The sequence below is a fragment of the Dendrobates tinctorius genome, unplaced genomic scaffold, assembly GCF_039654945.1.
Source record: "Dendrobates tinctorius isolate UK_male_01 unplaced genomic scaffold, ASM3965494v1 ptg000044l, whole genome shotgun sequence".
In the NCBI taxonomy this organism is placed as follows: Eukaryota; Metazoa; Chordata; class Amphibia; order Anura; family Dendrobatidae; genus Dendrobates; species Dendrobates tinctorius.
Window position 1 is genome coordinate 7,488,693 of NW_027361712.1, and position 27,980 is coordinate 7,516,672.

Here is a 27,980-nt window from a genome sequence, read left to right on the forward strand (position 1 = left end):
CGCTGACGTGGGGGGCTCAGGGAAGCACGGAGGGAGCCCCCTCCCTGCCGATGCTTCCCTTTAACCTCCAGTACACCACGATCATGTTTGATCGCGGTGTGCAAGGGGCTAACATGTCGGGGGTGGTCCGACATGTTAGCCGGGTGTCAGCTGTGATAATTAGCTGACACCCGGCCGCGATCAGCGGCGCTCACCACGTGGGCGCCGCTTATCGCTGAGACATACTATCCCGTCCATGGGCATAGGGGCCCAGGTCCCATGGACAGGATAGTACGTCTGATGTCAGGAAGGGGTTAAAGAAAAAAAAAGAACTCTTTTGAGTTTACCAAATGGCTGCAATGAAACAAAGAGTGACAATTTTAAAGGGGTCTGTTTAAGGTAAAAGCAGGAATGTGGGATGCGGTGAGGAGCAGGAGGCAGAACAAGAGTTAACGGGTATTTTATGTAGAGATTAATCGGCAATCAGTACTCCACGCAGGGAGGACGGAAAAACAAAATAGTACAAATACCGGAAAAATGGACAGTGTAGATTTAACGCTAACAACGATTGGTAAAGGAATGGATCAACTCTTATCAGTCTGTAGCTCCCAGCCGATCACGGATTCCACGGTATCGATGCAGGTGGCAGGAGAAGTCTCAGAAGTGATCCCAGATAACGTAGAAACAATGTCTCTTGAATGAAACGGGCTTTTCTCGACGCGGGGTTTCTGGTCCCGGTACACAGGATTGCACGGGGTGTAGAAGATGGAAAAATATGTGGGTCACAAAGTTCCGGAGGGGAGGCAGAAGAGGGGACCTCATAGTCAGTGCGTTGCGCGTGATCTGTTTGATAACGACTGTCAGGCACTGTGGAGGGTGCTGTCCAATCAGACCTCTCAGGTGCGGAAGTCTGTTCTGAGCTCGGCTCTGTCTAGATGCAGGCTGTGCGTGTAGAAGCGGGTAAGCTGCGGCGTTGACCTGTTGATAGGCGTGGAACAGGGGAGATGGAGTCAACCTTCTCCTTGCGTGCTCTCTGTCTTCTCGCCAGAAGTCCCTCTTTCACGCGCTCAGCCACTTTTATCTCCAACCCACCCCCTGCAGTCAGGTGCAAAAGTCTGCTCCGGTCAGAAAGTACTTCCCCCCGTATCAATGGTGACAGCCCCAGTGGTTCCAGCCCAGACACACAAGCCCAGTCCATCTCCCTACATTTGAATACTTTCCGTACCCATTGTACTATATGTGCCACTTACCACTGTTTTCTCTAGTTTTGATAAAATTAATGCTTTATAAGATGGAAATTAAAACTACAGGACTAGTAAATATGCTGAGATGTATTACACATAGTTCATCATATTCATGAGCTCTGTATAACTCCACCTCTACCACTGAAAACAGCTTTCTGCCTATACACAGTGTATACAGAAAGCTGCCAATCAGTAGGTGGTGGGGGCAGGGTTATATTCAGAGAACTGGTAAACCTGAAGCAGATAATGCAGAGATTTTACCAAAACTGCAGGAAGCAGCCCAGTACGTGACACATCATGCTGCTTTCAGATTACATAACAAAACCTCGTGACAGATTCCCTTTAATGCAGTCTTAGGCTACTTTCACACATCAGGTTTTCGGCGTCAGGCGCGATCCGGTGTCGTGCCGGAATGCCGGATCCGGCAAATGTTTTGTAAAACCTGATGTGTCGGATCCGGTTTTCTGCCGGATCCGTCTTGTTCTTGACAGACAAAACCGGATCCGTCTCATCCGGTTCATCCGTTTTTCTATCCGTTTTTCGACGGATTACGCCGGATCCGGTTTTTAAAATTGACCCTTGTGGCCCCTCAAGGCAGATTACACTGGCAGGATGACAGAGTGTGAAAGATTTGTGCCCTAACCAAACTTGTGTACCTTCTGGACCAACAGTATATACCTTTGCCAACCAAAGTTGGCTATCTTGTCATGGTCTACTATTTTTAGCTTTAGGCCACAGGTGTGTACCTGGTTGTGTTTTATGCAAAGTATTTCACCTTTTAACAAAAGTTGTGTACATTGTTAGGAAATCACCAACAATAAACACAACTTTTTAGGTGAAATACTTTGCTTCAAACACAACCAGGAACACAACTGTGGCAAAAAGCTAAAATTTACCCACAGTTATATACCTGGTTTTGAATACCTTTTTACCTTTGAAATACCCTGTATTTAACCTTTTTTTTAAACATAGTTCGCCGCAGAAAGAAAAGACAGACAACCATTGTGAAACGATAATTTAACTTTTATTTAAAATTTTTTTTTTTTTTGTAAAATGTTTTTAAAGTGCAAAAAACTTTTTTAATAAAGGTTTTAAACCCAATGGGCATTTTTATTAAAAAACACACATTACAAATCTGTGTAGTGTGGGGTGGAAATACTGCTGGAGGGACTGCGGGACACTTCGACACTGGGTGTGTGGAGAGAGGACTGGGATCGTGGTGGGGAAGGAACAGTTAGAGGTGAAGGTGTGGAAAAAGCTACAGAATGGGTGGACATGTTGGAGGCAGAAGAGGTGGTGGGCGGTGGAGTGGAGGGTTGGGCAGGGACTGTAGGAGCAGATGATGTTGATGGAAAGTTGTATGGGGAAGGAGTTTGGTACGGGGAAGGAGTTTGGTACGGGGAAGGAGTTTGGTACGGGGCAGGTTGCTGGAAGTGGGGAGATGTCTGGTACTGGGGAGGTTGCTGGTACTGGTGAGGTTGCTGGTATGTAATAGGAGGGGGAGGATGGAAAGTGGCTGGAGGGGGTGCAGATGTAATAGGAGGGGGAGGATGGAAAGTGGCTGGAGGGGGTGCAGATGTAATAGGAGGGGGAGGATGGAAAGTGGCTGGAGGGGGTGCAGGTGGAGGAACTACAGTGGTGGGAGGTGGAGGTTGGGAGGTAACCTGCTGTAGAGCACCGTGGCACGAATGCATTACATGCATCTGCTGGGTAGGAGATAGTGTTGCCATGCGCTCCACAACAGACCTGAAAAAGGTGTGGTTTGGCGAAGATCTTGCTTCTGAATGCATGGTTTGCAGAAGTGTCTTCACCTCCAGAATGCTGGAGTTGATCTGCTGAAAGCCTGCGGAGATTTGCTCTGACAAGACTTTTAGACAGTTCTGGAAAGATGCATTCAGATGCAAGAACTCTTGCGCATAACTCTTTTCCTGACCCCTCTGCCGCTGCCGCCCAGTACCCGCAGGTGTACTAGAGGTGGCAGGGGCAGAAGGGTGGGGTAAAGGGAAAGCGATCTCCTCACCAGCAGCTTCATGTAATGTAGGCGGCCACGATGCTCCTGTGCTGGTGGATGGGACAGATGGGTCGAATGTGTGGGAAGGCTGGGAAGGTGCAGATGTACCGGGGCGGTCGAAGTGTCCCTCGGTGCCGGTCTCCTCAGGGATCGCCTCAGAAGGGTCCAATCGTGCAGGCTCCCGAGTGCTGCTCACCGTGCTGTGGAATAAAGAGAAAAAAAAACAATTAAAATACTGACATGGTATGGCCCTGGCTGAAAAAAAAAAGTTACATCTAACATTTTTTTTCACATGTGGTGTGTAATATTTACCTTCTGGTGAGCATTGTTTCCCGGAGGAACGACAGGGCTTGTGCGTACTTGTACTTGCTCCTGCGTCCTCCAGATCCACTCGGGGCCCGCATCTCTTTATTGAACTCCTTCTTGAAACGATCCCTCACAGACCGCCACCGATTCACAATTCTGTTCCCTGAAACGAGAAAGGAGTGGTTAGTATACAACATCAGTGTTTCACAAACTCCAGTCCTTATGGTCCCCAGGGGTCATGTTTTCAGGATTTCCATAGTAAATAGAAATCCTGAACACATGATCCGTGGGGACCACGAGGACTGGAGTTCGGGAAACACTGGTTTACATCAAGCAACCGGTACTGTATATACTTACGCTCTTTAATCTGGGCCCGAACATCGAGGTCCTCCCAGCGGCCCACAAGGAGCGAACAGATTTCCTCCCAGAGTCGTCGGGTAACGATAAGGTCAGCGTGGCGGCGGTCAGCCATATTCCAGAGCGGCTCCCTTTGTCTGACGAGATCGATGAGGTGGTCCACATCAAGTCCTCCATCCTCACCGTCAGAGTCGGGAGCACGCTGTGAAGGCTGTTAAAGAAAAAGACAAAAATAACATTAGCCTCCACAAAAGAAATGAAATAAAAAGTGCAAAAAAACAAAGCAAAAATATTTATACTTACACGCTGGTGACCGCCGCGTTGCTGTCGCCGACGACCCTGGGAGGCACTGCGAGGACCTCTTGGCCGAGCACCAGATTGGGAAGACTAGAGAAGAAAACAAAAAATGTTATGTCTTTGGATGTAGGCATTTGTTTGCTGTGTGTGGTCTGCAGAACATTGTTTTCTATGTGTTGTGTGTAGTGTGATGTTGTGTTTCTGCGTTTGATGCAAAAAACTTACCAATTGTGAGCCCACTCCAGGTGTCTGTCCACCCCTTCTTTCTTCTTCTGGGAGCTCCTCTTCATCTTGTGATTCCTGTTTTGAAATAAAAGGCAATGAATAGACATATATTACAGAGATGATGGATTTTGGAAATAAAAACTTACCGTCAAACGCTGACGATGCGAGGGAGGGCTCCCAGAAGAAGATGTGCTGTCCTGTTGATGGCCAGACTCCATGGCTGTGGGTATTGCTGCTGCTGTTGCTGCTGCCAGTGATGCCATTTCTGCTGCTGCTGCTGCTGCATCTCTTTGGCGGCTGTTGAATAAAGAGAAACAAAGGGCCAATGAATATCTTGATATTCCATGGCCCTAGTTTGGAGGAATGGGGGATTTAATAATTACCATCTCTCATCTGCTGCTGGACTCCCCTCCTCAGCATGTTCCATTTGCTGCTCCATTTGGGGTGGTGCTGCTGCTGTCTGCTGCCTTCTCCTGCTCCTGGTTCTTGGCTTGGGTGGCATGTTGGGTGTGGCTGAGGGTCCCATTGTCTTGCTTTTATATATCTCCTGTGGGCAGAGCTACTGAGCATGCTCAGACCAAAAAACCGGATCCGGCGCATTGCGGCGCTCATAGGCTTTCATTGTGTGAAAAAGCCGGACGCGCCGGATCCGGCGTGTCCGGCTTTTACGCCGGAGACAAAAAATGTTACAGTAACCGTTCTTTCCAGACGCCGGATCGTGACACATTGCCGGATCCGGCGAAAACCGGATGAAACGCATGGCCATCCGGCGCGATCCGGCGCAAATGCAAGTCAATGGGGGGGAAACCGGATCCGGCATTGCATTTCGCCGGATCCGGTTTCTGTCAAAAGCGCCGGATCGCGCCTGACGGCGAAAACCTGATGTGTGAAAGAGGCCTTAGGGTCCTGTTACACTAAACGATGCACCAGCGATCCTGACAACGATACGACCTTGTCAGGATCGTTGGTGCCTTGCTACATGATCGCTGGTGGGCTGCCAAACAGGCAGTTTTCACCAGCGATCAGGACCAGCGAGGACGCTGGTATCCAAGGTAAATATTGGGTAACTAAGCGAGTGCGTCGCTTAGTTACCTGCTGTGTACCTTGGCTACCTGCGTGCTCACGCTGGGAGCTGGTATCCAAGGTGTATTTACCTTGGATACCAGCTCCCAGCGTCTGCTGACAGAGCTGGGAGCTCTCTGATCGTTGCTCTCCCGCTGCCACACGCTGGCCAGCTCGAGACCAATGATCAAAAAATGGCCCAGGACATTCCTGCACGATCAGCGATACCCAGTGGGGGGGGGCGGTCGCTGATAGGTATCACACATAGCGAGATCACTGGCGAGATCGCTGTTTCATCATAAAATCAGCAATCTCGCTAGCAATCTCGCTGTGTGTGATGGGGCCTTTAGAGTTTTTTTCCAAGTCATCAAAGCAACCACACCAGAAATCTGGCGTAAATCACTTTAAAAAGTTGTGTTGCGCAAAAATTTGCAACTTTTGGCATTTTTACAGCAGTATCGTCTAGCTCCACCAGAATTAGCAGAGGTGCGTGGGACACGGGTATGATAATGAACGATAGTGTTCCTTACACCACGTATCTTTCTTCAGTCCATGATTGGAGTAAGAATTGAGGAGCAGACAGGCATGGTGTGTAAAGAGTCATTCACCTGTTAATGAATCAGGAGCATCTGACTCCATCATGCTGGTCTGGAAGAATTAGGGTCTTTATTCATGTTTCACTTTTTGCCACAATTTGCAAAAACCACAGCATTTTGATTTCAAAAAGTCTTGGCAAAAATGCAAAATTACCTTGACTGGTACTTTTGACAGGGAATCAGTCGGAAACATCTTCTGGTTTCTGGTGACCTCACACGTAAAATCCTATGAGCTCTTGAAATACATTGTTTTCGATTTCAATTTCAGATCTCCACAATTTCTCAGCACACAACCTACATTTATGAGCTGCTATCTCTGCATCTTGCAATTTTTATCTATAGCATCATTTTGGGACACATCTGCTATGCAAAAAATGTCAATTTTTACCATATGGGCACCTGGGAAATGTATAAATTGTGTCGTTTTTATCACTTTCCAATAGGGGGCAGCAATGTTCAAGAATGTAATAGTTCTGAGCTCGAAAGGCGAGGTGGAGCCTGGCATCATGTAATCTCTCAATAACCTTCCAATGTTTAATGGCGCAAGTGAAAAGATAAGCGAGGTGATTTGTCTCTGTAAGTATGAATGTATAGACAATAAATATCTTAGAATGAGAATTGACCTCCTGGCTCATCACTCGGAGAACTGACTACGTTGTGTATAGGGTTAATTGTCCTCTTCTGGAGGTCAGTTTAGTTTATTTGCTTTTAAGGTTTGATTGGCTGAAATAAGCAAAGCGATAACACGATAAAGTAGAAAACTAATAACTGCTGTCTGACACTTTCCTAATACAGCGGGCAGCTTTGTGGCAGCTGAAGAACAGATGGCAGCAGACAATGTGCAGCGCAGGGTTACAACCGAATGGGATTAAAAGGAATTAGAAGAAACGAGCACTTATATATCAGTGTCAGCTCTTATGCAGAGCGGTGGGAATCACTACTGCCAATAACCAACTCCACTGTTATCCTATACATATATTTGAATGGATATATTCACTGGACATATCCTGGTGAACAAGGATGGGGAGAAGGTGGACCCCGAGGAGGCTTTGCAAAATAAAATAGTGGGTTTATATTTCTCTGCCGGTTGGTGTTCTCCATGCAGGGACTTTACCCCTGTATTGTGTGACTTTTACACCGAGCTGGTGGAAGAGGCGAACCAACCAGCACAGTTTGAAATTATATTCATCTCTTCGGATAAAAGTGCAGAAGACATGCTGGAATACATGCAAGAAATGCATGGGGACTGGTTGGCTTTACCTTGGCACAATCCATACAAACAGTAAGTAATTCTGGGGTCCTATGTGGAGGTGGCTTTAATTACAAGCTCATGTGATTGTATGTCTCATTCACTGTATCATTAGTATTGGTATTTTTGTATTCCATGTCTGACTTTTGCATTAAAAAAAATCTATTGTATGTAATAAAAACAATTTTAAACCCCAGAGACAAAAAGAAAAGATATTTCAGTGTAAACCATAGGCCTGTTAACTATATATGTATTTGAACAACATCCTCAATAGAGGAAAAAAATAAAGGACAGAAAGAATAAAGTAAAAGATAAGACATGATAAATTATTAAAAATGTATTTGTTCAACCTCCATGTGCACACGGTGCGGATTTTGCTGCGGATCCGCAGCGGATTTGGCCCTGTGGAACCGCAGCAGATCCGCATGCATTGTACAGTACAATGCAAATCAATGAGATTTCAAAAACGCAGTGCACATGCTGCAGATTTTTCCGTGCGGATTTGCTGCAGTTTTAAATCCTCAGCATGTCGATTCTTTCTGCGGATTCCTTTAGCGGTTTGACAACTGTTCCATTGTCCAGGTGTCAAACCGCAGAGGAAACTGCAGGCAAAACCGCAGGTCACTTTACCTGAGGTTTTACCTGCAAATCCGTGTGGAAAAATCCGCAGCTGAATCTGCACTGTGTGCACTCACCCTAAGTTTTTATTCATTTTAATTGAAAATTAAAATTTCTGTTTGTATTTAATATCAAATGTCTGGAACCTTTATTTGCTATACAGCCCACTTATTCTGTGTTAACTACCATATAACACACACTCTTTAGGCCTTCACACTTCACAAGAGTAACATACAGTGGGTACGGAAAGTATTCAGACCCCTTTAAATTTTTCAGTCTTGGTTTCATTACAGCCATTTGGTAAATTCAAAAGAGTTCATTTTTTTCTCATTAATGTACACTCTGCATCCCATCTTGACTTAAAAAAAAACCCAGAAACGTAGAAATTTTTGCAAATTTATTGAAAAAGAAAAACTGAAATATCACATGGTCATAAGTAGAGTTGAGCGATACCGTCCGATACTTCAAAATATCGGATCGGAATGGATCGGCCGATCTTAAAAAAAAGTATCGGTATCGCCGATTCCGATACCGGAAGTCCCATTCAAGTCTATGGGACTTCCGGTATCGGAATAAGAAAAACCCTGTTTTTGCCTTGTACAGCCTCTCTGGGGTCTGTACGGGCCTTTCGGGGGGCTGTGCCGGCCTGCCAGGGGGTCTGTGCAGGCTCCGGTGGTCTGTGCCGGCCTGCCGGGGGGCTGTGCCGGCCTGCCGGGGGGCTGTGCAGGCTCCAGGGGGCTGTGCCGGCCTGCCGGTGGTCTGTGCAGGCTCCGGTGGGCTGTGCCGGCCTGCCGGGGGGCTGTGCCGGCCTGCCGGGGGGGCTGTGCAGGCTCCGGGGGGCTGTGCCGGCCTGCCGGTGGTCTGTGCAGGCTCCGGTGGGCTGTGCCGGCCTGCCGGGGGGCTGTGCCGGCCTGCCGGTGGTCTGTGCAGGCTCTGGTGGGCTGTGCCGGCCTGCCAGGGGGCTGTGCCGGCCTGCCGGGGGTCTGTGCAGGCTTCGGGGGTCTGTGCAGGCATCGTCCGATGGGACTACAAGTCCCATCGGGCGATGCCTGCTACCATGACAGTGATTGACACATTAGCCAATGATGGGACAGTAGTAGTCCCATCATCCGGCTAATGTGTTGAATGTAAAAAAAAAAAAAAAAAAATTACATGCTACATACATGCTACATTCATACTACATACTACATACATGCTACATTCATACTACATATATACTACATGCAACATACATACTACATATATACTACATGCATGCAACATGCATACTACATATATACTACATGCAACATACATACTACATATATACTACATGCATGCAACATGCATACTACATATATACTACATGCTACATACATACTACATATATGCTACATATATACTACATGCATGCTACATACATACTGCATGCTACATACATACTGCATGCTACATACATACTACATATATACTACATGCATGCTACATACATACTACATGCTACATACATACCACATATATACTACATACATACTACATGCATGCTACATGCTACATACATACCACATACATACTACATACATACTACATGCATGCTACATGCATGCTACATGCTACATACATACTACATATATACTACATGCATGCTACATACATACTACATGCTACATACATACTACATATATACTACATGCATGCTACATACATACTGCATGCTACATGCATGCTACATACATACTACATACATACTACATGCTACATACATACCACATATATACTACATACATACTACATACAATACATTCATACAATACATACATAGACATACAGTACATATAACATAGAGTAACATACTTACCAATACTTGTCACATTGTTCCCCGAAGCCATTGTCTTTTACGGAATAAATATTAACATAACAAACCACAAAAATACTCACCCACGATCCGAAGCAGTCCACGAGTGTGTCCCACGACGATCTTGGGTAGAGAACTTCAGCATCAGCTGATGCTGCCGTTCTCTACGGGCTGCAGGAATCCAATGACGGAAGGTAGGTATCCTTCCGCACTGTATTCCTCCGCCACTTAAAAAAAAAAAGTCCCTAGTCTCACTTTATGCCATTGCTGTGTGGTTCCCACGCAGCAATGGCATAAAGTGAGACTAGGGACTTTTTTTTTTTAAGTGGCGGAGGAATACAGTGCGGAAGGATACCTACCTTCCGTCATTGGATTCCTGCAGCCCGTAGAGAACGGCAGCATCAGCTGATGCTGAAGTTCTCTACCCAAGATCGTCGTGGGACACACTCGTGGACTGCTTCGGATCGTGGGTGAGTATTTTTGTGGTTTGTTATGTTAATATTTATTCCGTAAAAGACAATGGCTTCGGGGAACAATGTGACAAGTATTGGTAAGTATGCTACTCTATGTTATATGTACTGTATGTCTATGTATGTATTGTATGAATGTATTGTATGTATGTAGTATATATGTGGTATGTATGTAGCATGTAGTATGTATGTAGTATGTATGTAGCATGCATGTAGCATGCAGTATGTATGTAGCATGCATGTAGTATATATGTAGTATGTATGTAGCATGTAGTATGTATGTAGCATGCATGTAGTATATATGTAGTATGTATGTAGCATGTAGTATGTATGTAGCATGCATGTAGTATGTATGTAGTATGTATGTAGTATGTATGTGGTATGTATGTAGCATGTAGTATGTATGTAGCATGCATGTAGTATATATGTGTTATGTATGTAGTATGTATGTAGTATGTATGTAGCATGCATGTAGTATGTATGTAGTATATGTGGTATGTATGTAGTATGCATGTAGCATGCAGTATGTATGTAGCATGCATGTAGTAATATATGTAGTATGTATGTAGCATGTAGTATGTATGTAGCATGCATGTAGTATATATGTAGTATGTATGTAGCATGTAGTATGTATGTAGCATGTAGTATGTATGTAGTATTTTTTTTTTTTTTTTTAACATTTAACACATTAGCCGGATGATGGGACTACTACTGTCCCATCATTGGCTAATGTGTCAATCACTGTCATGGTAGCAGGCATCGCCAGATGGGACTTATAGTCCCATCGGACGATGCTTGCACAGACCCCCGGACATCAGCACAGCCCCCCGGCAGGCCGGCACAGCCCCCCGGCAGGCCGGTACAGACCCCCACAGGGTGCACAGACCACCGGCAGGCCGGCACAGCCCCCCGGCAGGCCGGTACAGACCCCGGGCAGTCCACACAGCCCCCCGGCAGGCCGGCACAGCCCCCCGGCAGGCCGGTACAGACCCCGGGCAGTCCACACAGCCCCCCGGCAGGCCGGCAGAGACCCCCGGAAGGCCCGAAATGACGGCGCATCATGATGCGCACACACCGCGCATCATGATGACGTCAGGCTGTCAATCAACTTTGAACTTCCGATTCCGATGCCGACTTCCGATATTGAAAAAATATCGGAAGTCGGTATCGGAATTCCGATACAGCAAGTATCGGCCGATACCCGATACTTGCGGTATCGGAATGCTCAACACTAGTCATAAGTATTCAGAGCCGTTGCTCAGACACTCATATTTATGTCACATGCTGTCCATTTCCTTGTAATCTTCCTTGAGATGGTTCTACTCCTTCATTGGAGTCCAGCTGTGTTTAATTAAACTGATAGGACTTGATTTTTAAAGGCACACACCTGTCTATATAAGACCTCACAGCTCACAGTGCATGTCAGACCAAATGAGAATCATGAGGTCAAAGGAACTGGTCAAGGAGCTCAGAGACAGAATTGTGGCAAGGCACACATCTGGCCAAGGTTACAAAAGAATTTATGCAGTACTCAAGGTTCCTAAGAGCACAGTGGTCTCCATAATCCTTAAATGAAAGAAGTTTGGGACCACCAGAAGTCTTCCTAGACGTGGCCGTCCAGCCAAACTAAGCAATCGTGGGAGCCGAGCCTTGGTAAGAGAGGTAAAGGAGATCCCCAAGATCACTGGGACTGAGCTTCACAGATGCAGTAAGGAGATGGGAGAAAGTTCCACAAAGTCAACTATCATTGCAGTCCTCCACCAGTCAGGCTTTATGGCAGAGTGGCCAGACGGAAACCTATCCTCAGCGCCAGACATATGAAAGCCCGCACAGAATTTTCTAAAAAACACATGAAGGACTCCTAGACTATGAGAAATAAGATTCTCTGGTCTGATGAGACGAAGAACTTTTTGGTGATAATTCCAAGCAGTATGTGTGGAGAAAACAGGCACTGCTCATCACCTGCCCAAATACAATCCCAACAGTCAAACATGGTGGTGGCAGCTTCATGCTATGGGGGTGTTTTTCTGCTGCAGGGACAGGACGACTGGTTGTAATTGAAGGAAACATGAATTTTTATGGATATTTTTATTGGCTTATTGTTTATGGTTGATATCCATTTTAATAGAATTTATCTTTACCAGAGGTATTTCTTTTCCGTGTAGGATTTAGCTCTGGACCTCAGATTTGGCCAAAGCTTCGTCTTCCAACAAGACATTGACCCTAAGCACACAGCTAAAATAACAAAGGAGTGGCTTCAGAACAACTCTGTGACCATTTGGTCCAGCCAGAGCTCTGATCTAAACCCAACTGAGCATCTCAGGAGAGACCTGAAAATGGCTGTCCATCAACGTTCACCATCCAAACGGATGGAACTAAAGAGGATCTGCAAGGAAGAATGGCAGAGGATCCCTAAATTCATGTGTGAAAAACTTGTTGCATCATCCCCAAGAAGACTCATGGCTGTACTAGCTCAAAAAGGTGCTTCTACACAAAACTGAACAAAGGGTCTGAATACTTACGACAATGTGATATTTCAATTTTTCTTTTTTTAATAAATTTGCAAAAATTTCCACATTTCTGCTTTTTTCCAGTCAAGATGGGGTGTAGAGTGTAAATTAATGAGAAAAAAATGATTTTTTTTTGAATTTACCAAATGGCTGCAATGAAACGAAGAGTGAAAAAATTAAAGCGGTCTGAATACTTTCTATACCCACTGTACAACCCTCACTGGTACTTAAATGCATATAAATGTTACTTACACCTATATAATAGAGTAGTACAATACAAAGCATAGAAGACACAGTCACACAGAGCTGCTTTCTGTTCCTGCCTTCACTGGGTACTAAACAAATGTGATTATTAATGTTATTAAATACATCTCTATATATAAAAATGAATGTACAGTATGTATGTATGTATCACCAACCAATCACGAAACATCTTTCATTTCCCCAGAGCTGTTCAAAAGAAGCTCAGCTGTGATTGGTTGCTATAATCAACAGTTTTCCTTGCAACCAATCACTTAGCATCTTTCATTTCTCCAGAGCTGGTTAAAAGAAGCTGAGCTGTGATTGGTTGGTATGATCAAGTTTTCCCACTTGACAACACCTCAGCAGACACTGACATGGTGGGAGAAATCTAGCATACCCAGGAACATAAGCTCCCAGCCTGTTAGGGCTGGCGGAATGCACCAAGTTATAAATAATAGTAGGTGCGTTCACAGCCCGGGGTTCACCGTGCAGAGGTGGTACACTGCTGCTAGGTAATGGCGGAAGAATAGAGCGGCCTGAAAACAGTCACACGTGGGTTACGTCACCCAGTGTGAACAGGTGCGAACTCTGTTGACTCACAGAGCCGCACAGCCGCTGAACGCAAATACCGGAGCCTGTTTAGCTCACAGAGCCCAGCCAAAAAGCGCACAGAAATCAGCCACAGAACTCTACCCCAAGGACATGGGGTTAGAGTTCGTCTAGGCCCTCTGAGCGCACGGCGTCGCTGCCGCGAACGCCGCTATAGACGCTGGCATTGGAGTGTGGAACACGTGCACTGTGGTATGTCGAGTCACTGATGGGGACTAATGCCTGACTCCGACTCTGCCCTACCTACACCTAAGCCTGGGCGCTAGCAGGCTAGGCTGCACAACACATGCGTACCAAGGGTAGGGGTTTCATAATGAGTCAGTCACCAGAGACATTCATACGTGCATGCATCACTCTCTCCACATAGTCTGTAAATACAGTCTATCCTAGCCCATGGCCGAGTGGCCATGCAAACTTTTTATAGCCGCGAGCGTCCGGGACCTTCCTGGCTTCTCGAATGGGCCAATCCAAATAGGAGCAGGACCTGAGCACGTGACCTCCGATCTCCAATGGAAGATCACTCCACGGGCTTGCTCAGTGGCCCGACATGGAGACTTAGTCCCTGGAGAATCTCCCTGCTGTGCCATAGCTGTGCCAGAGGTGGCAGCAGCAAGCAAACCCACGGAGCTGGTCTGGGCAGAGCGCCTGGACCGATGAGTTTGCTGATCAACCTCCTCTGCAGCTGTAGAGGAATTGGAGACCGCTGGAAGTAAGGCTCGGGATTCTCGCTGTGCAGCGGCAGAAATCCGACGCCTAACATTACCCCCCCCTCCTAGGGCCCCCTCTCTCTGAGCCTCACTCCGCTCAAATTCCGCAATGAGAAGAGGAGTGTGGATGTTCTCCACCAGCTCCCAGGTCCGAGCCTCTGGACCATGACCCTTCCAATCCACCAAGTAAAACTTTTTGCCCCGAATCATCTTGCATCCCACAATGGCATTGACCTCAAACTCGTCAGACGACAGGTCTGATGTCCCGGCAGATGGCTCAGAAAACCGGGACATGTGAACCGGCTTAAGGAGGGACACATGAAACGTGTCAGAAATAGCCAAGTGTGGTGGAAGGGCCAGGCGGTAGACCACAGGATTGATCTGCTCAAGGACCTTGAATGGGCCAATATAGCGCGGAGCGAACTTAGCGGATTCAGCCCGCAGGCTCATGTTTTGGGCAGAAAGCCACACTAAGTCGCCAGGGGCGAAGGTCAGAGCAGGACGCCTGTGTGCGTCAGCGGAGGCCCTCATTCTCTCCTTGGATGCCCGGATAGCATCCTGCGCGCGATCCCAAATGTCACGTGCCTCCACCGCCCAGTCTGCCACCCTACAGTCGGTGGATGACACGGGCATGGGTACGGGTAATTTAAGAGGAATGGAGTCTGACCGGTGGAGTCGGCCTCAGCGTTGTTCAAAGCGAACTCCGCCCATGGCAGCAAGGATGCCCAGTCATCCTGCCTGGCCGAGACAAAATGTCACAGATATGTCACCAGGGTCTGGTTGGCTCTCTCAACCAACCCGTTCATCTCAGGATGATAGGCCGAGGAGAGATTTAGCTCGATGCTGAGCAGAGAACAGAGCTCTCTCCAGAACTGAGACGCAAACTGATGACCCTGGTCGCTGACAATCTTATCCGGCATGTCATGCAGGCGGAAGACATGTTTAATAAGCAACGCTGCCAGGCCCCGCGCAGAAGGCAGCCGCGAGAGTGGCACCAGATGCACCATCTTGGAGAAATGATCAGTGACCACCCAAATGACGGTGCTGCCACTGGACTTGGGCAGACCCACCACAAAGTCCATACCGACCATCTCCCAGGGCCTGTCCGCTACCGGCAGGGGATAGAGTAACCCAGCGGGCCGCTGCCGAGAGGACTGATTCTGGGCGCAAGAGACGCACGCCTGACTATAGTCCCTGACGTCACGGGCCATATGCGGCCACCAGTACATCCTTGCCAGGAGATCAGAGGTCCGTTTGGTCCCAAAATGTCCCCCCACCCTGAACGAATGTGCCCAAGAGAGGACCTCCGGTTGCAGATGGGCAGGGACAAAAGTCTTGCCTAGAAGTACCAACTCGAGAGCAACCGGAGCCACGGTCCTCAGGCTCTCCGATGGGACTATCAGCTGAGGCTCCTCCTCCGATGACACCACGGAGCGAGAAAGAGCGTCGGCCCGGACGTTCTTCTCCCCGGAGAGAAAATGCAGGGAGAAATGGAATCGGGAGAAGAACAAGGACCATCTGGCCTGGCGAGAATTCAGCCGCTGGGCTGTCTGTAGATAGACCAAATTTTTGTGTTCGGTGAACACCTGGAAAGGGTGGAGAGCCCCCTCCAGGAGGTGTCTCCACTCTGAGAAGGCCAGCTTCATTGCTAGCAACTCCCTGTCCCCGATGGAATAATTCCTCTCCGCTGATGTGAAGGTCTTAGAGAAGAAGAAGCATGGGTGCTTCCGACCTTGCGAGTCCTTCTGGAACAGGACCGCTCCAGCACCGACAGAAGAGGCATCCACCTCCAGAATGAAGGGCTTATCTACATCGGGGCAATGTAGAATGGGAGCGCTAGCGAAGTGGGATTTAATAGAAGCGAATGCCTTGGAGACAGTCTCCGACCACAGTTTGGGGTTTGCACCCTTCTTGGTGAGGGCTACCAAGGGCGCTACCAAAGTTGAGAAATGGGGAATGAATTGGCGGTAGTAATTTATGAACCCCATAAAGTGCTGCACCGCTTTGAGAGAATGGGGTTCTTGCCAATCCATCACCACCTGTAGTTTGGCAGGATCCATGGCCAAACCCTGGGCAGAGATGATGTAGCCCAGGAAAGGCAAGGACTCCTGCTCAAACACACATTTCTCCAACTTGGCGTAAAGGGAGTTTGCCCGCAGGAGATCGAAAACTTTGCGAACATCTCTCCGGTGGGAGTCAATATCTGGAGAGTAAATGAGAATATCGTCCAGATAGACTACTACAGAGGTGGTAAGCATATCCCGGAAGATATCGTTCACAAAGTCTTGGAAGATGGCTGGCGCATTACATAGCCCGAAGGGCATCACCAGGTATTCTTAGTGCCCATCTCTGGTGTTAAATGCCGTCTTCCATTCGTCCCCCTCACGGATGCGAATCAGGTTATAGGCTCCTCGCAGATTAAGCTTAGTAAACACTCTTGCTCCCCGTAGCCTATCGAACAGTTCCGATATCAGGGGTAGATGATACTTGTTCTTAACGGTTATGGCGTTAAGACCCCTGTAATCGATGCACGGACGTAATTCTCCATTCTTCTTTTGGACAAAGAAGAATCCTGCTCCCGCCGGAGACACCGAGTTCCTAATGAATCCTCTTGCCAGATTCTCCCTGATATACTGAGACATGGCTTCTGTCTCTGGGAGAGATAGGGGGTAGACTTGACCCCGGGGAGGCTCAGCACCGGGCAAGAGGTCAATAGGACAGTCGTAAGGGCGGTGCGGCGGAAGGGTCTCCGCTGCCTTCTTGGAGAAAACGTCTGCATACTGCTGCTACGGCTTGGGAAGCAAGGAGAGATCTGCGGGAACCTCAGAGGTAGCGACCTGTACGCAGTTCCTCAGACACCTACCCTCGCAGGACTTGCTCCAACCGAGGATTTTTCCAGAGGACCACTCTATGTGAGGAGAGTGAGCTCGTAACCAGGGAACTCCTAGGAGGACCTAGTCGATACCTTCGGGCATAACAAGAAAAGACAGCATCTCCTGATGAGGAGACAGTGAGAGTCTCAGTGGAGCCATCTGGAGCCATCTGGTGGGTGATTTGGGACGGGAGTGTCGCACCATTCACCACTCTGATAGTGACTGGTTGAGGTAGAAGGACCAGGGGGAATTCGTGTTGTTGGGCGAAGGCAGACGACATGAAATTGCCCTCCGCCCCAGAGTCCATGCAAACCTCCACAATCAGAGTGGAAGAATTGAACTCTAACGCCCCTTTAAACAGGAGCTTGGAGGAGAAAGTCGCTGTGTCTAGTAGGCCCCTCCGATAACCACTAGACGTGAGCGTTTCCCGACCGCTGTGGGCACTGGTTAGCAACGTGCCCAGTCTGCCGACAACGGAAACAGACTGGAGATACCCGTGCAGGCCAGGAATGGACCCCGTGTGGGACACCTCCATGGCCTCTGGAGGCTCGGGCGGCTGACCGGGAGATTCCAGCGGTCTAGCAAAATTTGGCGCCAACCTATATCGTTGGCTGGACTTGGAGCGCTCCAGCCCTCGCTCGGTGAAGCGAATGTTAATTCGGGTGGAGACCGTAATGAGCTCCAAAGTGGTGGGCACCTCCCTGGTAGCCAGGGCGTCTTTGACATGATCAGCCAGGCCTCTCCAGAATATAGGTATGAGAACCTTATCTTGCGACTCCAGCTCGGAGGCCAGAGTTCTGAAGAGGATGGCATACTGGCTGACCAGAGACGGACCCTGGGTTAGGGCCAGCAACTGAAGTGCGGTGTCGTGCGTGATCCGAGGTCCAAAGAACACCTGCTTTAGAGTGAGCAGAAAATGGGTGGCACTCTGTACCGGGGGATCCCCACACTCCCACAGCGGGGTGGCCCACTCCAAGGCCCTGCCCGACAGGAGGGAGATGATAAATCCCACCTTGGCCTGCTCAGAGGGAAATCGTGTGGCCAGCAACTCTGGGTGAATGGAGCACTGACTCACGAAACCCCTGCATGATGCACTATCACCCGAGAACTTCTCGGGCAGCGGGAGGCGAGACAAGGTCGGGGCAGGGCTGGCCGTGGAGACACGGGCGACAGCCTCTGTAGCTGCTTGAACAGCGACCGAAGTAACATCCGCAGCTGAGGTGGAACGCTCTAGCGCTGCCAACCTACCCTCCAGCTGCTGGATGTATCTGTGCAGTCGTTGTTCGTCCGCCATTACTAGCCAGACCCTGGCGCTAGGATAATGTTAGGGGTGGCGGAACGCACCAAATTATAAATAATAGTAGGTGCATTCGCAGCCCGGGGTCCACCGTGCAGAGGTGGTACACTGCTGCTAGGTAATGGCGGAAGAATAGAGCGGCGTGAAAACAGTCACACGTGGGTTACGTCACCCAGTGTGAACAGGGGCAAACTCTGTTGACTCACAGAGCCGCACAGCCGCTGAACGCAAATACCAGAGCCTGTTTAGCTCACAGAGCCCGGCCAAAAAGCGCACAGAAAGCGGCCACAGAACTCTACCCCAAGGACACGGGGTTAGAGTTCCTCTAGGCCCTCTGAGCGCACGGCGTCGTGCCACGAATGCCGCTATAGATGCTGACTGCGGAGTGTGGAGCATGTGCACTGTGGTATGCCGAGTCACTGATGGGGACTAATGCCTGACTCCGACTCTGCCCTACCTACACCTAAGTCTGGGAGCTAGCAGGCTAGGCTGCACAACACATGCGTACCAAGGGTAGGGGTTTCATAATTAGTCAGTCACCAGAGACATTCATACGTGCATAGATCACTCTCTCCACATAGTCTGTAAATACAGTCTATCCTAGCGGATGGCCGAGCGGCCATGCGAACCTTTTATAGCCGCGAGCGTCCGGGTCCTTCCTGGCTTCTCGGATGGGCCAATCCGAACAGGGGCAGGACCTGAGCATGTGACCTTCGATCTCCAATGGGAGATCACTCCACGGGCATGCTCAGTGGCCTGACATGGGGACTTAGTCCCTGGAAAATCTCTCTGCTAAGCAGCATGTATTGCCATAGCTGTGCCAGAGGTGGCAGCAGCAAGCAAACCAACGGAGCTGGTCTGGGCAGAGTGCCTGGACTGACGAGTTTGCTGAGTAACCTCTTCTGCAGCTGGAGAGGAATGGGAGACCGCTGGAAGTAAGGCTCGGGATTCTCGCTGTGCAGCGACAGAAATCCGACGCCTAACCCAGCCATTGTCTACCACCCAGAAAGGAGCACATGACAGAAATGAATCCCCCCTCTCCTGTGGATCTATGGTATGCAAGTTAGGGCAAATCCACTAGCGTTTTGGTACTGACCACAGGCCTTTCTTAAAGGGATCTCCGGTATGAAAGGCAGAGCAAATCCATCCAGTGCTTTGGTTCTGACCCCATGCCTCTCTTAGGGTGGTTTCACATTTGCGTTTAAGGCCGCAGCGTCGGCCTGCGCATGGCCACCGCTAAGCCCCGCCCACTGCTGTGACGCTGCATGCGTCCTGCATCCCCTATCTTTAGCATTGGGGACGCAGGCCTTGCGCAGGTGTGCATTTGGCGGCGCATGCGTCCTTTTGACGCTGCGCCGACCAGCACCAAACGCAACAGGTTGCAATTTGGTGCGCTCGGCGCAGCGTCAAAAGGACGCATGGGCCGCCAAACGCATACCTGCGCATGGCCTGCGTCCCCACTGCTACAGATAGGGGATGTAGGACGCATGCAGCGTCATGCGCCCGTAGGCGGAGCTACTGGCGGAGGCACGACGGGGCTTAGCGGCGGCCATGCGCAGGCTGATGCTGCGGCGTTAAACGCAAATGTTAAACCACCCTTATAGGGATCCTCGGTATGGAAGTCAGAGCAATTGCCTTCAAATGCTCTGGTACTGACCCCAGGCTCTCTTAAAGGGATCTCCTGTACGGAAGTTAGGGCAAATCCCTCAGCACTCTGATTCTGATGCCAGGGTTCTATTAAAGGGATCATTGGTATGCAAGTCAGGGCAAATCCATCTAGCGCTTTGGTTCTGATCCCAGGCTTTCTTAAAGGGATCCCCAGTATGAAAGTTAGGGAAAATCCACTCAGCACTCTGGTTCTGACCCAAGGCCCCTCTTAAAGGGATCCCTGGTATGGAAGTGAGGGCAAATCCAATCTGCACTTTAGTACTGACCACAATCCTCTCTTAAAGGGATCCCCGGTATGCAAGTCAGGGCAATTGCCTTCAAATGCTATGGTGCTGACCCCAGGATCTCTTAAAGGGATCTCCTGTGCAGAAGTTAGGGCAAATCCCTCAGCGTTCTGATTCTGACCCCAGGGTTCTATTAATCTATTAAAGGGATCATTGGTATGCAAGTCAGGGCAAATCCACTCAGTGCTCTGGTTCTGATCTCAGGCTTTCTTAAAGGGATCTCTGGTATGGAAGTTAGAGTAATTCCCTCAGCACTCTGATTCTCACCCCAGGGTTCTATTAAAGGGATCATTGGTATGGAAGTCAGGGCAAATCCACTCAGCGCTCTGGTTCTGACGCCACGCCTCTCTTAAAGGGATCCCCGGTATGGAAGTTAGGACCGTTCTACTCAGCGCTCTGGTTCTGACTCCAGGCTGACGGGATGATGTGGGATATTAGGGGGAGTAGTCCGGTGGCTGTGGCTGACAGGATGATGCGGGACATTAGGGGTAGTAGTCCGGTGGCTCTGGCTGACAGGATGATGTGGGATATTAGGGGTAGTAGTCCAGTGGCTCTGATGGGATGATGTGGTATATTAGGGGTAGTAGTCCGGCGGCTGTGACGGGATGATGTGGGATATTAGTGGTAGTTGTCCGGTGGCTCTGGCTGACAGGATGATGTGGGATATTAGGGGTAGTAGTCCAGCGGATGTGACGGGATGATGTGGGACATTAGTAGTAGTTGGGCGGTGGCTCTGGCTGATGGACAATGTGGGATATTAGGGGTAGTAGTCCAGTAGCACTGGCTGACGGGATGATGTGGGATATTATAGTGAATGTGGCTATGCGGAGTGGGCGGGGCTATACACTCAGGTTTATATATATATATATATATATAGATAGATATAATCATTATAATTTGTTATAACTAACCGTAGTTAGTTACTATGCCCGGGCAGCCCTGGGCTCTTCAGCTAGTTATATATATATATATATATATATATATATATATATATATATCCCAATACTACATTAGTTTCCTGGAACTACAGTTATAATCAAGGCCACATCCATTTATATCTTCTGTATTCATCCGTAAACACATGCATGAAACAGAATCCACATAGCCGCCAGTATCCAAGAGTTAAAGGGGTTGTCCAGTCTCTGAAAAAAGTCTGCAGTCACCCTATGTAACCCTGCTGGATCATGACAGTGTGCAGTGCACACACTTTCACAATTTCCCTATTATCCCAGTGCAAGTGGGCTGTCACATGACTACACGTATGCGGTCAAAGTGCCGACCCATAAATATATGCACAGATGCACACATTCAATACAGGGAGCAAGTCCTGCCTGAGTATTCCTAGTATTCCTGTGTATAGGCAAACATATAACTCATCAATATGCACACATATACAGTCTATGCTGTTTCTGGGGATATCAGGAAAAGAGTAAGAGGTGTAGATCTTCACAAGGGTCCTTTTACATGCCAATAAATGAGTACTATTGTAGGAAGTCACATAGCCTCTTGTTTATAATAGCTTACATGGGAGAGAGAGGTTTACATAAGTGATTTTACATTGGAAAACACGGAGAAACACTGAAGCCATGGTTGATGTAATCACCCAAATTTACTGTGACTTAAACATGGCCCAATGTCGCTATGTAGCCCCAACCTTACATGGAACCTGACATCAGAAAATTGCCTATTAAGCTAATCCCAGGCTCCTGTAGGCAAACATGTATGTAGATAAACTATATGTATAGATTTTTTGATATCCAGTGTGTCCGTAAAGTCATGGTGCACTTTTGACCAGTCACTGGAAAGCAACAAAAAACGATTGAAATGTGAAATCTGCTCCAAAAAAAAGAAAAAATCTCCCAGTTTTATACCTATTCAGTGCAGTTCGATGTGGGCTCCGTTTGCTGCCTTACACATGGATTGCCTGCTAGGGCAGTAAGGATTCTCGGTACCGGGCCGCTTCTTAAAAAGGGATGTGTTACGGCAGCTGTGACCCAGTCCGTGGCCCTGGGCGTCCAATAAAAGGGGTATTTACAATGGATAATAAAGTTTATAACGTTTATGATAAGGTGTTCGTGACGCCACCTGTGCTTTCTGGTCAGAGGTGACCAGTGCTGCAGAGCAGATACTCTGGGAATGATGGTGATGCAGCAGAGTTGGTACAGCTCTCCACAGGCAGAGCTTTGTCCCAGGGCAGATGTAATATGTAGATGTTAGACGTAATGATGATACATGTAGCAGAGTTGGGTGGGTGACACAGGAATAATCAGAGGACACAGTTGGGTGCAGTTCCAAAGGTTTACTCACTGTTCTTATGGGCCCAAGTGCCCACTTGGCACTGCATCCTCCAGGTGAGGGGTCCAGCAAACTCCCAGGTAGATCAGGATTCACCTTCCCAGGACTCCCTTCAGTATATGTCTTTTCTGGCTGTCTCACTGAGTTGGCTGTCCGCCTCTCTCCTGCCTAACCCCTCACAATCAGTGTCCCAGGCTAGCAGCCATGGACCTTGTTGGGTTACGTCCTCTCTGCGTTCCCTTGCTCCCTTATGGCTGCCATTCCAAAGAAGATAACTGTGGCTCGTGGCTGAGGTACCTACAGGTGCCTCTGCCTTTGGCTTTCTAGTTGAGTTTGATGATTTCTCCACTAGGCTAGGGGGCTAGTACCCTCTTGCAACCTGGTCTCTCCAATACTGGAACAGGCCCCACGGGTGGCTCTCGCACGTCCCATACCCCTAAGACCCCTTCTGCTCTCCGGGAGCATCCTTCTGTCATTTTCCTTCCTTCTGGAGCTCCTCCTGACAGGGAGCTGCTTCACACACGTCTTTCCACTTTCACTGTCCCCTCACGTTCTGACTGAACTGAACTATCCTCTCCCGCTCTCTTCCTACTAGCTTCACCCACCTCCCAACACCCTTTACTACACAGCCAGGGATGAGATCATCCACCCGCAGGGTACATCCTGGTTGCCCTGTTTCTGTAGTGTGTGTTAGGTGCAGGTGTTAGAGTCCTGGGTGGTGTTCCCTCCTTACCTGAGAATAGGGTGAGGTGCAGTACCTCTGTGGCGACTGGACCCTCAGGGGCACCACACTTATCCAAACGATAGTGAAGTTCTTGCCACACACGGGTAAAGACGTGTGGTGTAACAGAGTGAATAACGTCTGTAATTCTCTGTTTTAAGTGATTAATCTCATTGATAAGTTAAATGTACACATGTTGCTTTACATAACCCCAAAAGTAAAGTTTAAAAGCGTCAGATCTGGGGATCGTGGTATACTTGTAAACTTTCCTGTGACTGGTCAAAAGTGCACCATGACTTTGCGGACACCCTGTAGTTAGAAAGTAAAAACTTGCCTCTGTGAGTGAAAAAACACAGAGTCATGATATAAAAATATCTATTCCCTTTGATTCATGCCTCCAAGCTCACTGTGCACAACAGAGGCATCCTGAGCCCAGTTCAAGCACGTGGACACGCTGTAATTCAAGGGCATCAGCGCTGGCGTCACCTGACTAAACATATAGTTTAGCTACAAACATCATTTAATTATCATGTAATTCTGCAAGAGCCTAGGATTAGCTTGAGTCAATTTTCTGCTGTCAGGATCCCTTTAAAGAGAAGCTTTCACTAGTTTGAGCATGTTACACTGGCCACATTATGGATTATTAACTGCAGATCTGAATATTAACATGTTTTTTTTCCATTATGGAGATATTAAAGGGAATCTGTCATCAGTTGTGTCTTGTGTCAACTAAAACTATGACCTTATTTAACGCCTGTGTTGCATTCCATAAATGATTATATGACCTCCCTGACTGCCCGTGTATAACCGCCAAAAACCTTTTAAAGCTCTCCTGCACTGTAATAATAATAATAATCTTTATTTTTATATAACGCTAACATATTCTGTGGCACTTTACAGTTTGCACACATTTACATGCAGTGGCGTAATTTCAAACTCATTAGCTGCAGTGCAAAATTTTACAACACGACCCCCAACTATCAATGGTCTTTTATTGTATTGATTTTCTCATATCAGCCAACGGGACTTTTTGGGCCCTCCCTTCTTGGGTGTGACTGCAATACTTGCACATACTATAGTTACGCACCTGGTTACATGTCTCACACAGGAGAAATCCAGTTCTAAGTTTTTCAGGAGATGCGTTCTACATCCCTATAGAGACAAATCTTTGAGAATGGTCACTTGGACTTATCATATATTATAACCTAAAGCCTCCGTTACACACTGCGATATCGCTAGCAATATCGCTGTAAAGTCACCGATTTTGTGACGTTGCAGCGATATTGCTAGCGATATCGCTGCATGTGATACTTACCTCCGACCGGCTCCCCCGCTGGTTCTTGCTGATCGCGCGAGAAGCTCCTGGACCATTCCTCGTCGGTCACTTCCAGCGGCGCTTCCTGTGGCGCCGACGAGCGACGCGTGGAGCCGGGCGGGAGGACGCAGGATCGCCGCGTCTGACAGGTAAGTAGCGACCCCCGTCCCCAGCGATGTCGCTGGTGAGATCTGCCTGTGTGGCAGCTCACTAGCGACCACCTAGCGATGCACCAGCAATCCTGACCGCGTCATATCGCTGGTCGGGATCGCTGGTGCATCGCTAGGTGTAACGGTACCCTATGCTTTATAATCTAAGCTTTATCTAATCTAATATCTCTGAAACACATTGGAGAAATTAAAAAAATAAAAAATGTGTTACTCCACTTTGCACCCACTATCCCATTATAGAACTAGTTTAACATGCTAAATCTGGTGAACAGTCCTCCTGAAAGGCTGGCCACGGAACATGTGACTTGTCCAAGGCGCTGGTCCTGAACAACTTTCCATGTGTGACTTCGCTCAATTGACAGGTCTCTCCTTAAGTATTTTGTATACGGAGAGGCTATTCACATATGAGCAGTAACAAACAGCTCCCTTCACCATCCTGATGACTGGAAGTGAGCAGCTGCAGGTAGAATATAATTTAATTTTCTCCCTGCAGCAGTAAGCCAGTTAGACATGATTTCAATGTCGCTTACTTGTAGATTACCACTTTATCTGAAGGTAAAGAGCATGTCTGAAGGTGACAGGTTCCCTTTATATTTATGCATATTTAAAATGTATTTTTATTCCCGGAAAATATCCAATTCAAGTCTAACCATTTGTTTTCCTGATGGGATTTGCATAACTATAATTAAGAGGGTTTGGGGAAAATAACTATATAGTCCCTCAGTGAACAGGTGCAGTGGCAAGCTGAGACCGTCCTAGGTCCCTGTTCTGGGTATAAATATCACTTCTATGCAGATTATGGAACGACCTCCTTGAGTGTCAACTTTTATGAGTAGAATAGGTCCTTCTCATTTATATGAAAAAAAATGATGGTTAAGTACATCAGCTTGCTGTAATAAAAAGGAAAAAAAAATCCCAAAATAATTTTGTAAGTAGATTATTTGATCTGGTAGAACAGTTGCAGTTATCAAACATGCTGAACAATCATTTATTTTCTGTGCCTATGAAAAACATTTAGTTGCATTTTTTATAAATGCAAATCATTAGTGACTTAATTTTTGGAATCCATTTTGTCAAAAGGTTAATTTCTGTTATATAAGAAGACCTTAACTCGTGTGAATAGTTTTATACAAGTCATGTGGAATCTTTTATTTACAGTGAGCTAAAAAACAAGTACAAGATCACAGCGATACCAAAACTTGTCATTGTCAAACAAAATGGAGAGGTAATTACCGACAAAGGGAGAAAGCAGATTCGAGACAGAGGACTTGCCTGCATTCGGACATGGCTTGAAGTAGGCGACATCTTTCAAAACTTCACTGGCAAATAAGTCAAATAGATACTTTATTTATTTAAAAAAAATGGATTATAAATTAATTCAGGTATGTTCTTGAGCCTTTTTTAACCAAATACTATTTGATATGTTTTCTATGTATTAGTTGGCAATAGATTTGGCTTTACAGAATTGTATATACTGTAAAATGTCCCTTGTTGGATCTCAGGACACTTAATTTTCAAATAATAAAACTTGAAAAATTTATAATCTTTGTATTACGTGTAACCATTAATTTATGTTATAAAATAAAGATTGATATTTTATATGAATTTGTTTTTTTAGCAAATGTGTTATGCAGAAAAGTCATATAGATACTATATAGAATACTTGTGTGTGAGAATTCCAAAATAAGAGTACACGATCGTCTGCTGGTGACAATTAATATGATTTTTTTGTATGTTGTTAAGATTGTTAATGATTATGTTTGGATATTCTGTTTTTGCTAATGAATAACAATAATAATCTTCATCACTATCACCGATGGGGCTCACAATCTAAATTCCCTATCAGTACGTCTTTGGAATGTGGGCGGAAACCGGAGAACCTGGAGGAAACCCACGCAAACACGGGGAGAACATACAAACTCCTTGCAGATATTGTCCTTGGTGGGATTCAAACCCAGGACTCCTGCACTGCGGTGCTATCCACTGAGCCACCGCGCTGCCCGAATCTGAGAGCAGCATAATGTAGGGTTAGAGAGATTTTTTCCAGTGATGTGTCACTTACTGAGCTGCTTGTTGTAGTTTAAATAAAATCATTGTTTTATCATCAAGATATTATCACTAAAGGACTAGTTGTATTATGCAATGTAATCCTTCTGCTCTGTGTAACACTATCCCCACCAGTGATTTGCAGCTTTCTGCAAAAAAAACCAAAAAGCTGCTAATCAATGATGTGGGCGAGGTTATACAGAACTCAGCATTCAGAGAACTTCTAGATCTGCAGCAGAGAAAAAAATTGATTTGATCAAAACTGCAGTAAGTAGACCAGTAATTGACACTTCCCTGGAATCAGCGGCTCTGTCCCTACATAGTGCTGCTCTCGGATTACATGGCAAAAACCTGGTGACAGATTCCCTCTAACGTTGAAATGGATCCATTGCATAACTGATGCAAATGGAAGCAGAAGGCCCTCATTGAGTATTATGGTGTCCGTCTGGATTCTGTTATGTGTCAGTTTTTAGAACATATGAAAATGTTCTGTATGTCAGGGTTTTTCTTTTGTTCTTAAAAAAAACCATAGCAAAATCTCTGCTTCCATTTGCATCAGTTATGCAATAGGTCAGTTTGTAACATTAAAGGGGTTCTACAAGAATTTAATAGACTCCTTTGTGCAATTCAAAGAGCAGCCTGTTACGCATCAGGACAGGTTGCAATCTGAAGACACATAGCTCCCATGACCTGTATCTCAACTGACAGAGAAGCTGTAACATAAGCAAACATATTGGATAGATATTGGAGAAGGTCTGTGATAGGAGAAGAAATAAATCTTCTCATTGGCTGACTGAGCACAAAGGATTTTTTTCTTCAGCCTCACGTAGCTGAGGAGATTTATTACAATCCTGGAGAACTCTTTTAATTCCAATTGTTTGTTCCTCAAAACAGAACAACCAAAATGAATGTTTAAACCTAAGTTTGAACATAGCTTTAAACAGAGATCTCATTTATACATTTGTCTCTTATTGACGTAATTATCTGCAGAGCT

At 47.0% G+C, this 27,980-nt stretch overlaps 1 protein-coding gene across 1 annotated transcript; it reads left to right on the forward strand.

Moving 5' to 3' along the window:
- Positions 1-7,003: 7,003 nt before the first annotated feature.
- On the forward strand, positions 7,004-26,270 carry NXNL2 (nucleoredoxin like 2). Its single transcript, XM_073575550.1, has 2 exons — positions 7,004-7,359; positions 26,099-26,270. The coding sequence occupies exons 1-2, from the start codon at positions 7,061-7,063 to the stop codon at positions 26,268-26,270; spliced, it is 471 nt and encodes a 156-aa protein (XP_073431651.1). The 5' UTR covers positions 7,004-7,060.
- Positions 26,271-27,980: the final 1,710 nt, after the last annotated feature.

Coding starts and splice junctions, on each gene's coding strand:
- NXNL2 (XM_073575550.1), top strand. CDS start 7,061: ATGGATATATTCACTGGACATATCCTGGTGAACAAGGATGGGGAGAAG. Junction 7,360..26,098: donor TGGCACAATCCATACAAACA/GTAAGTAATTCT, acceptor TTTTATTTACAG/TGAGCTAAAAAACAAGTACA.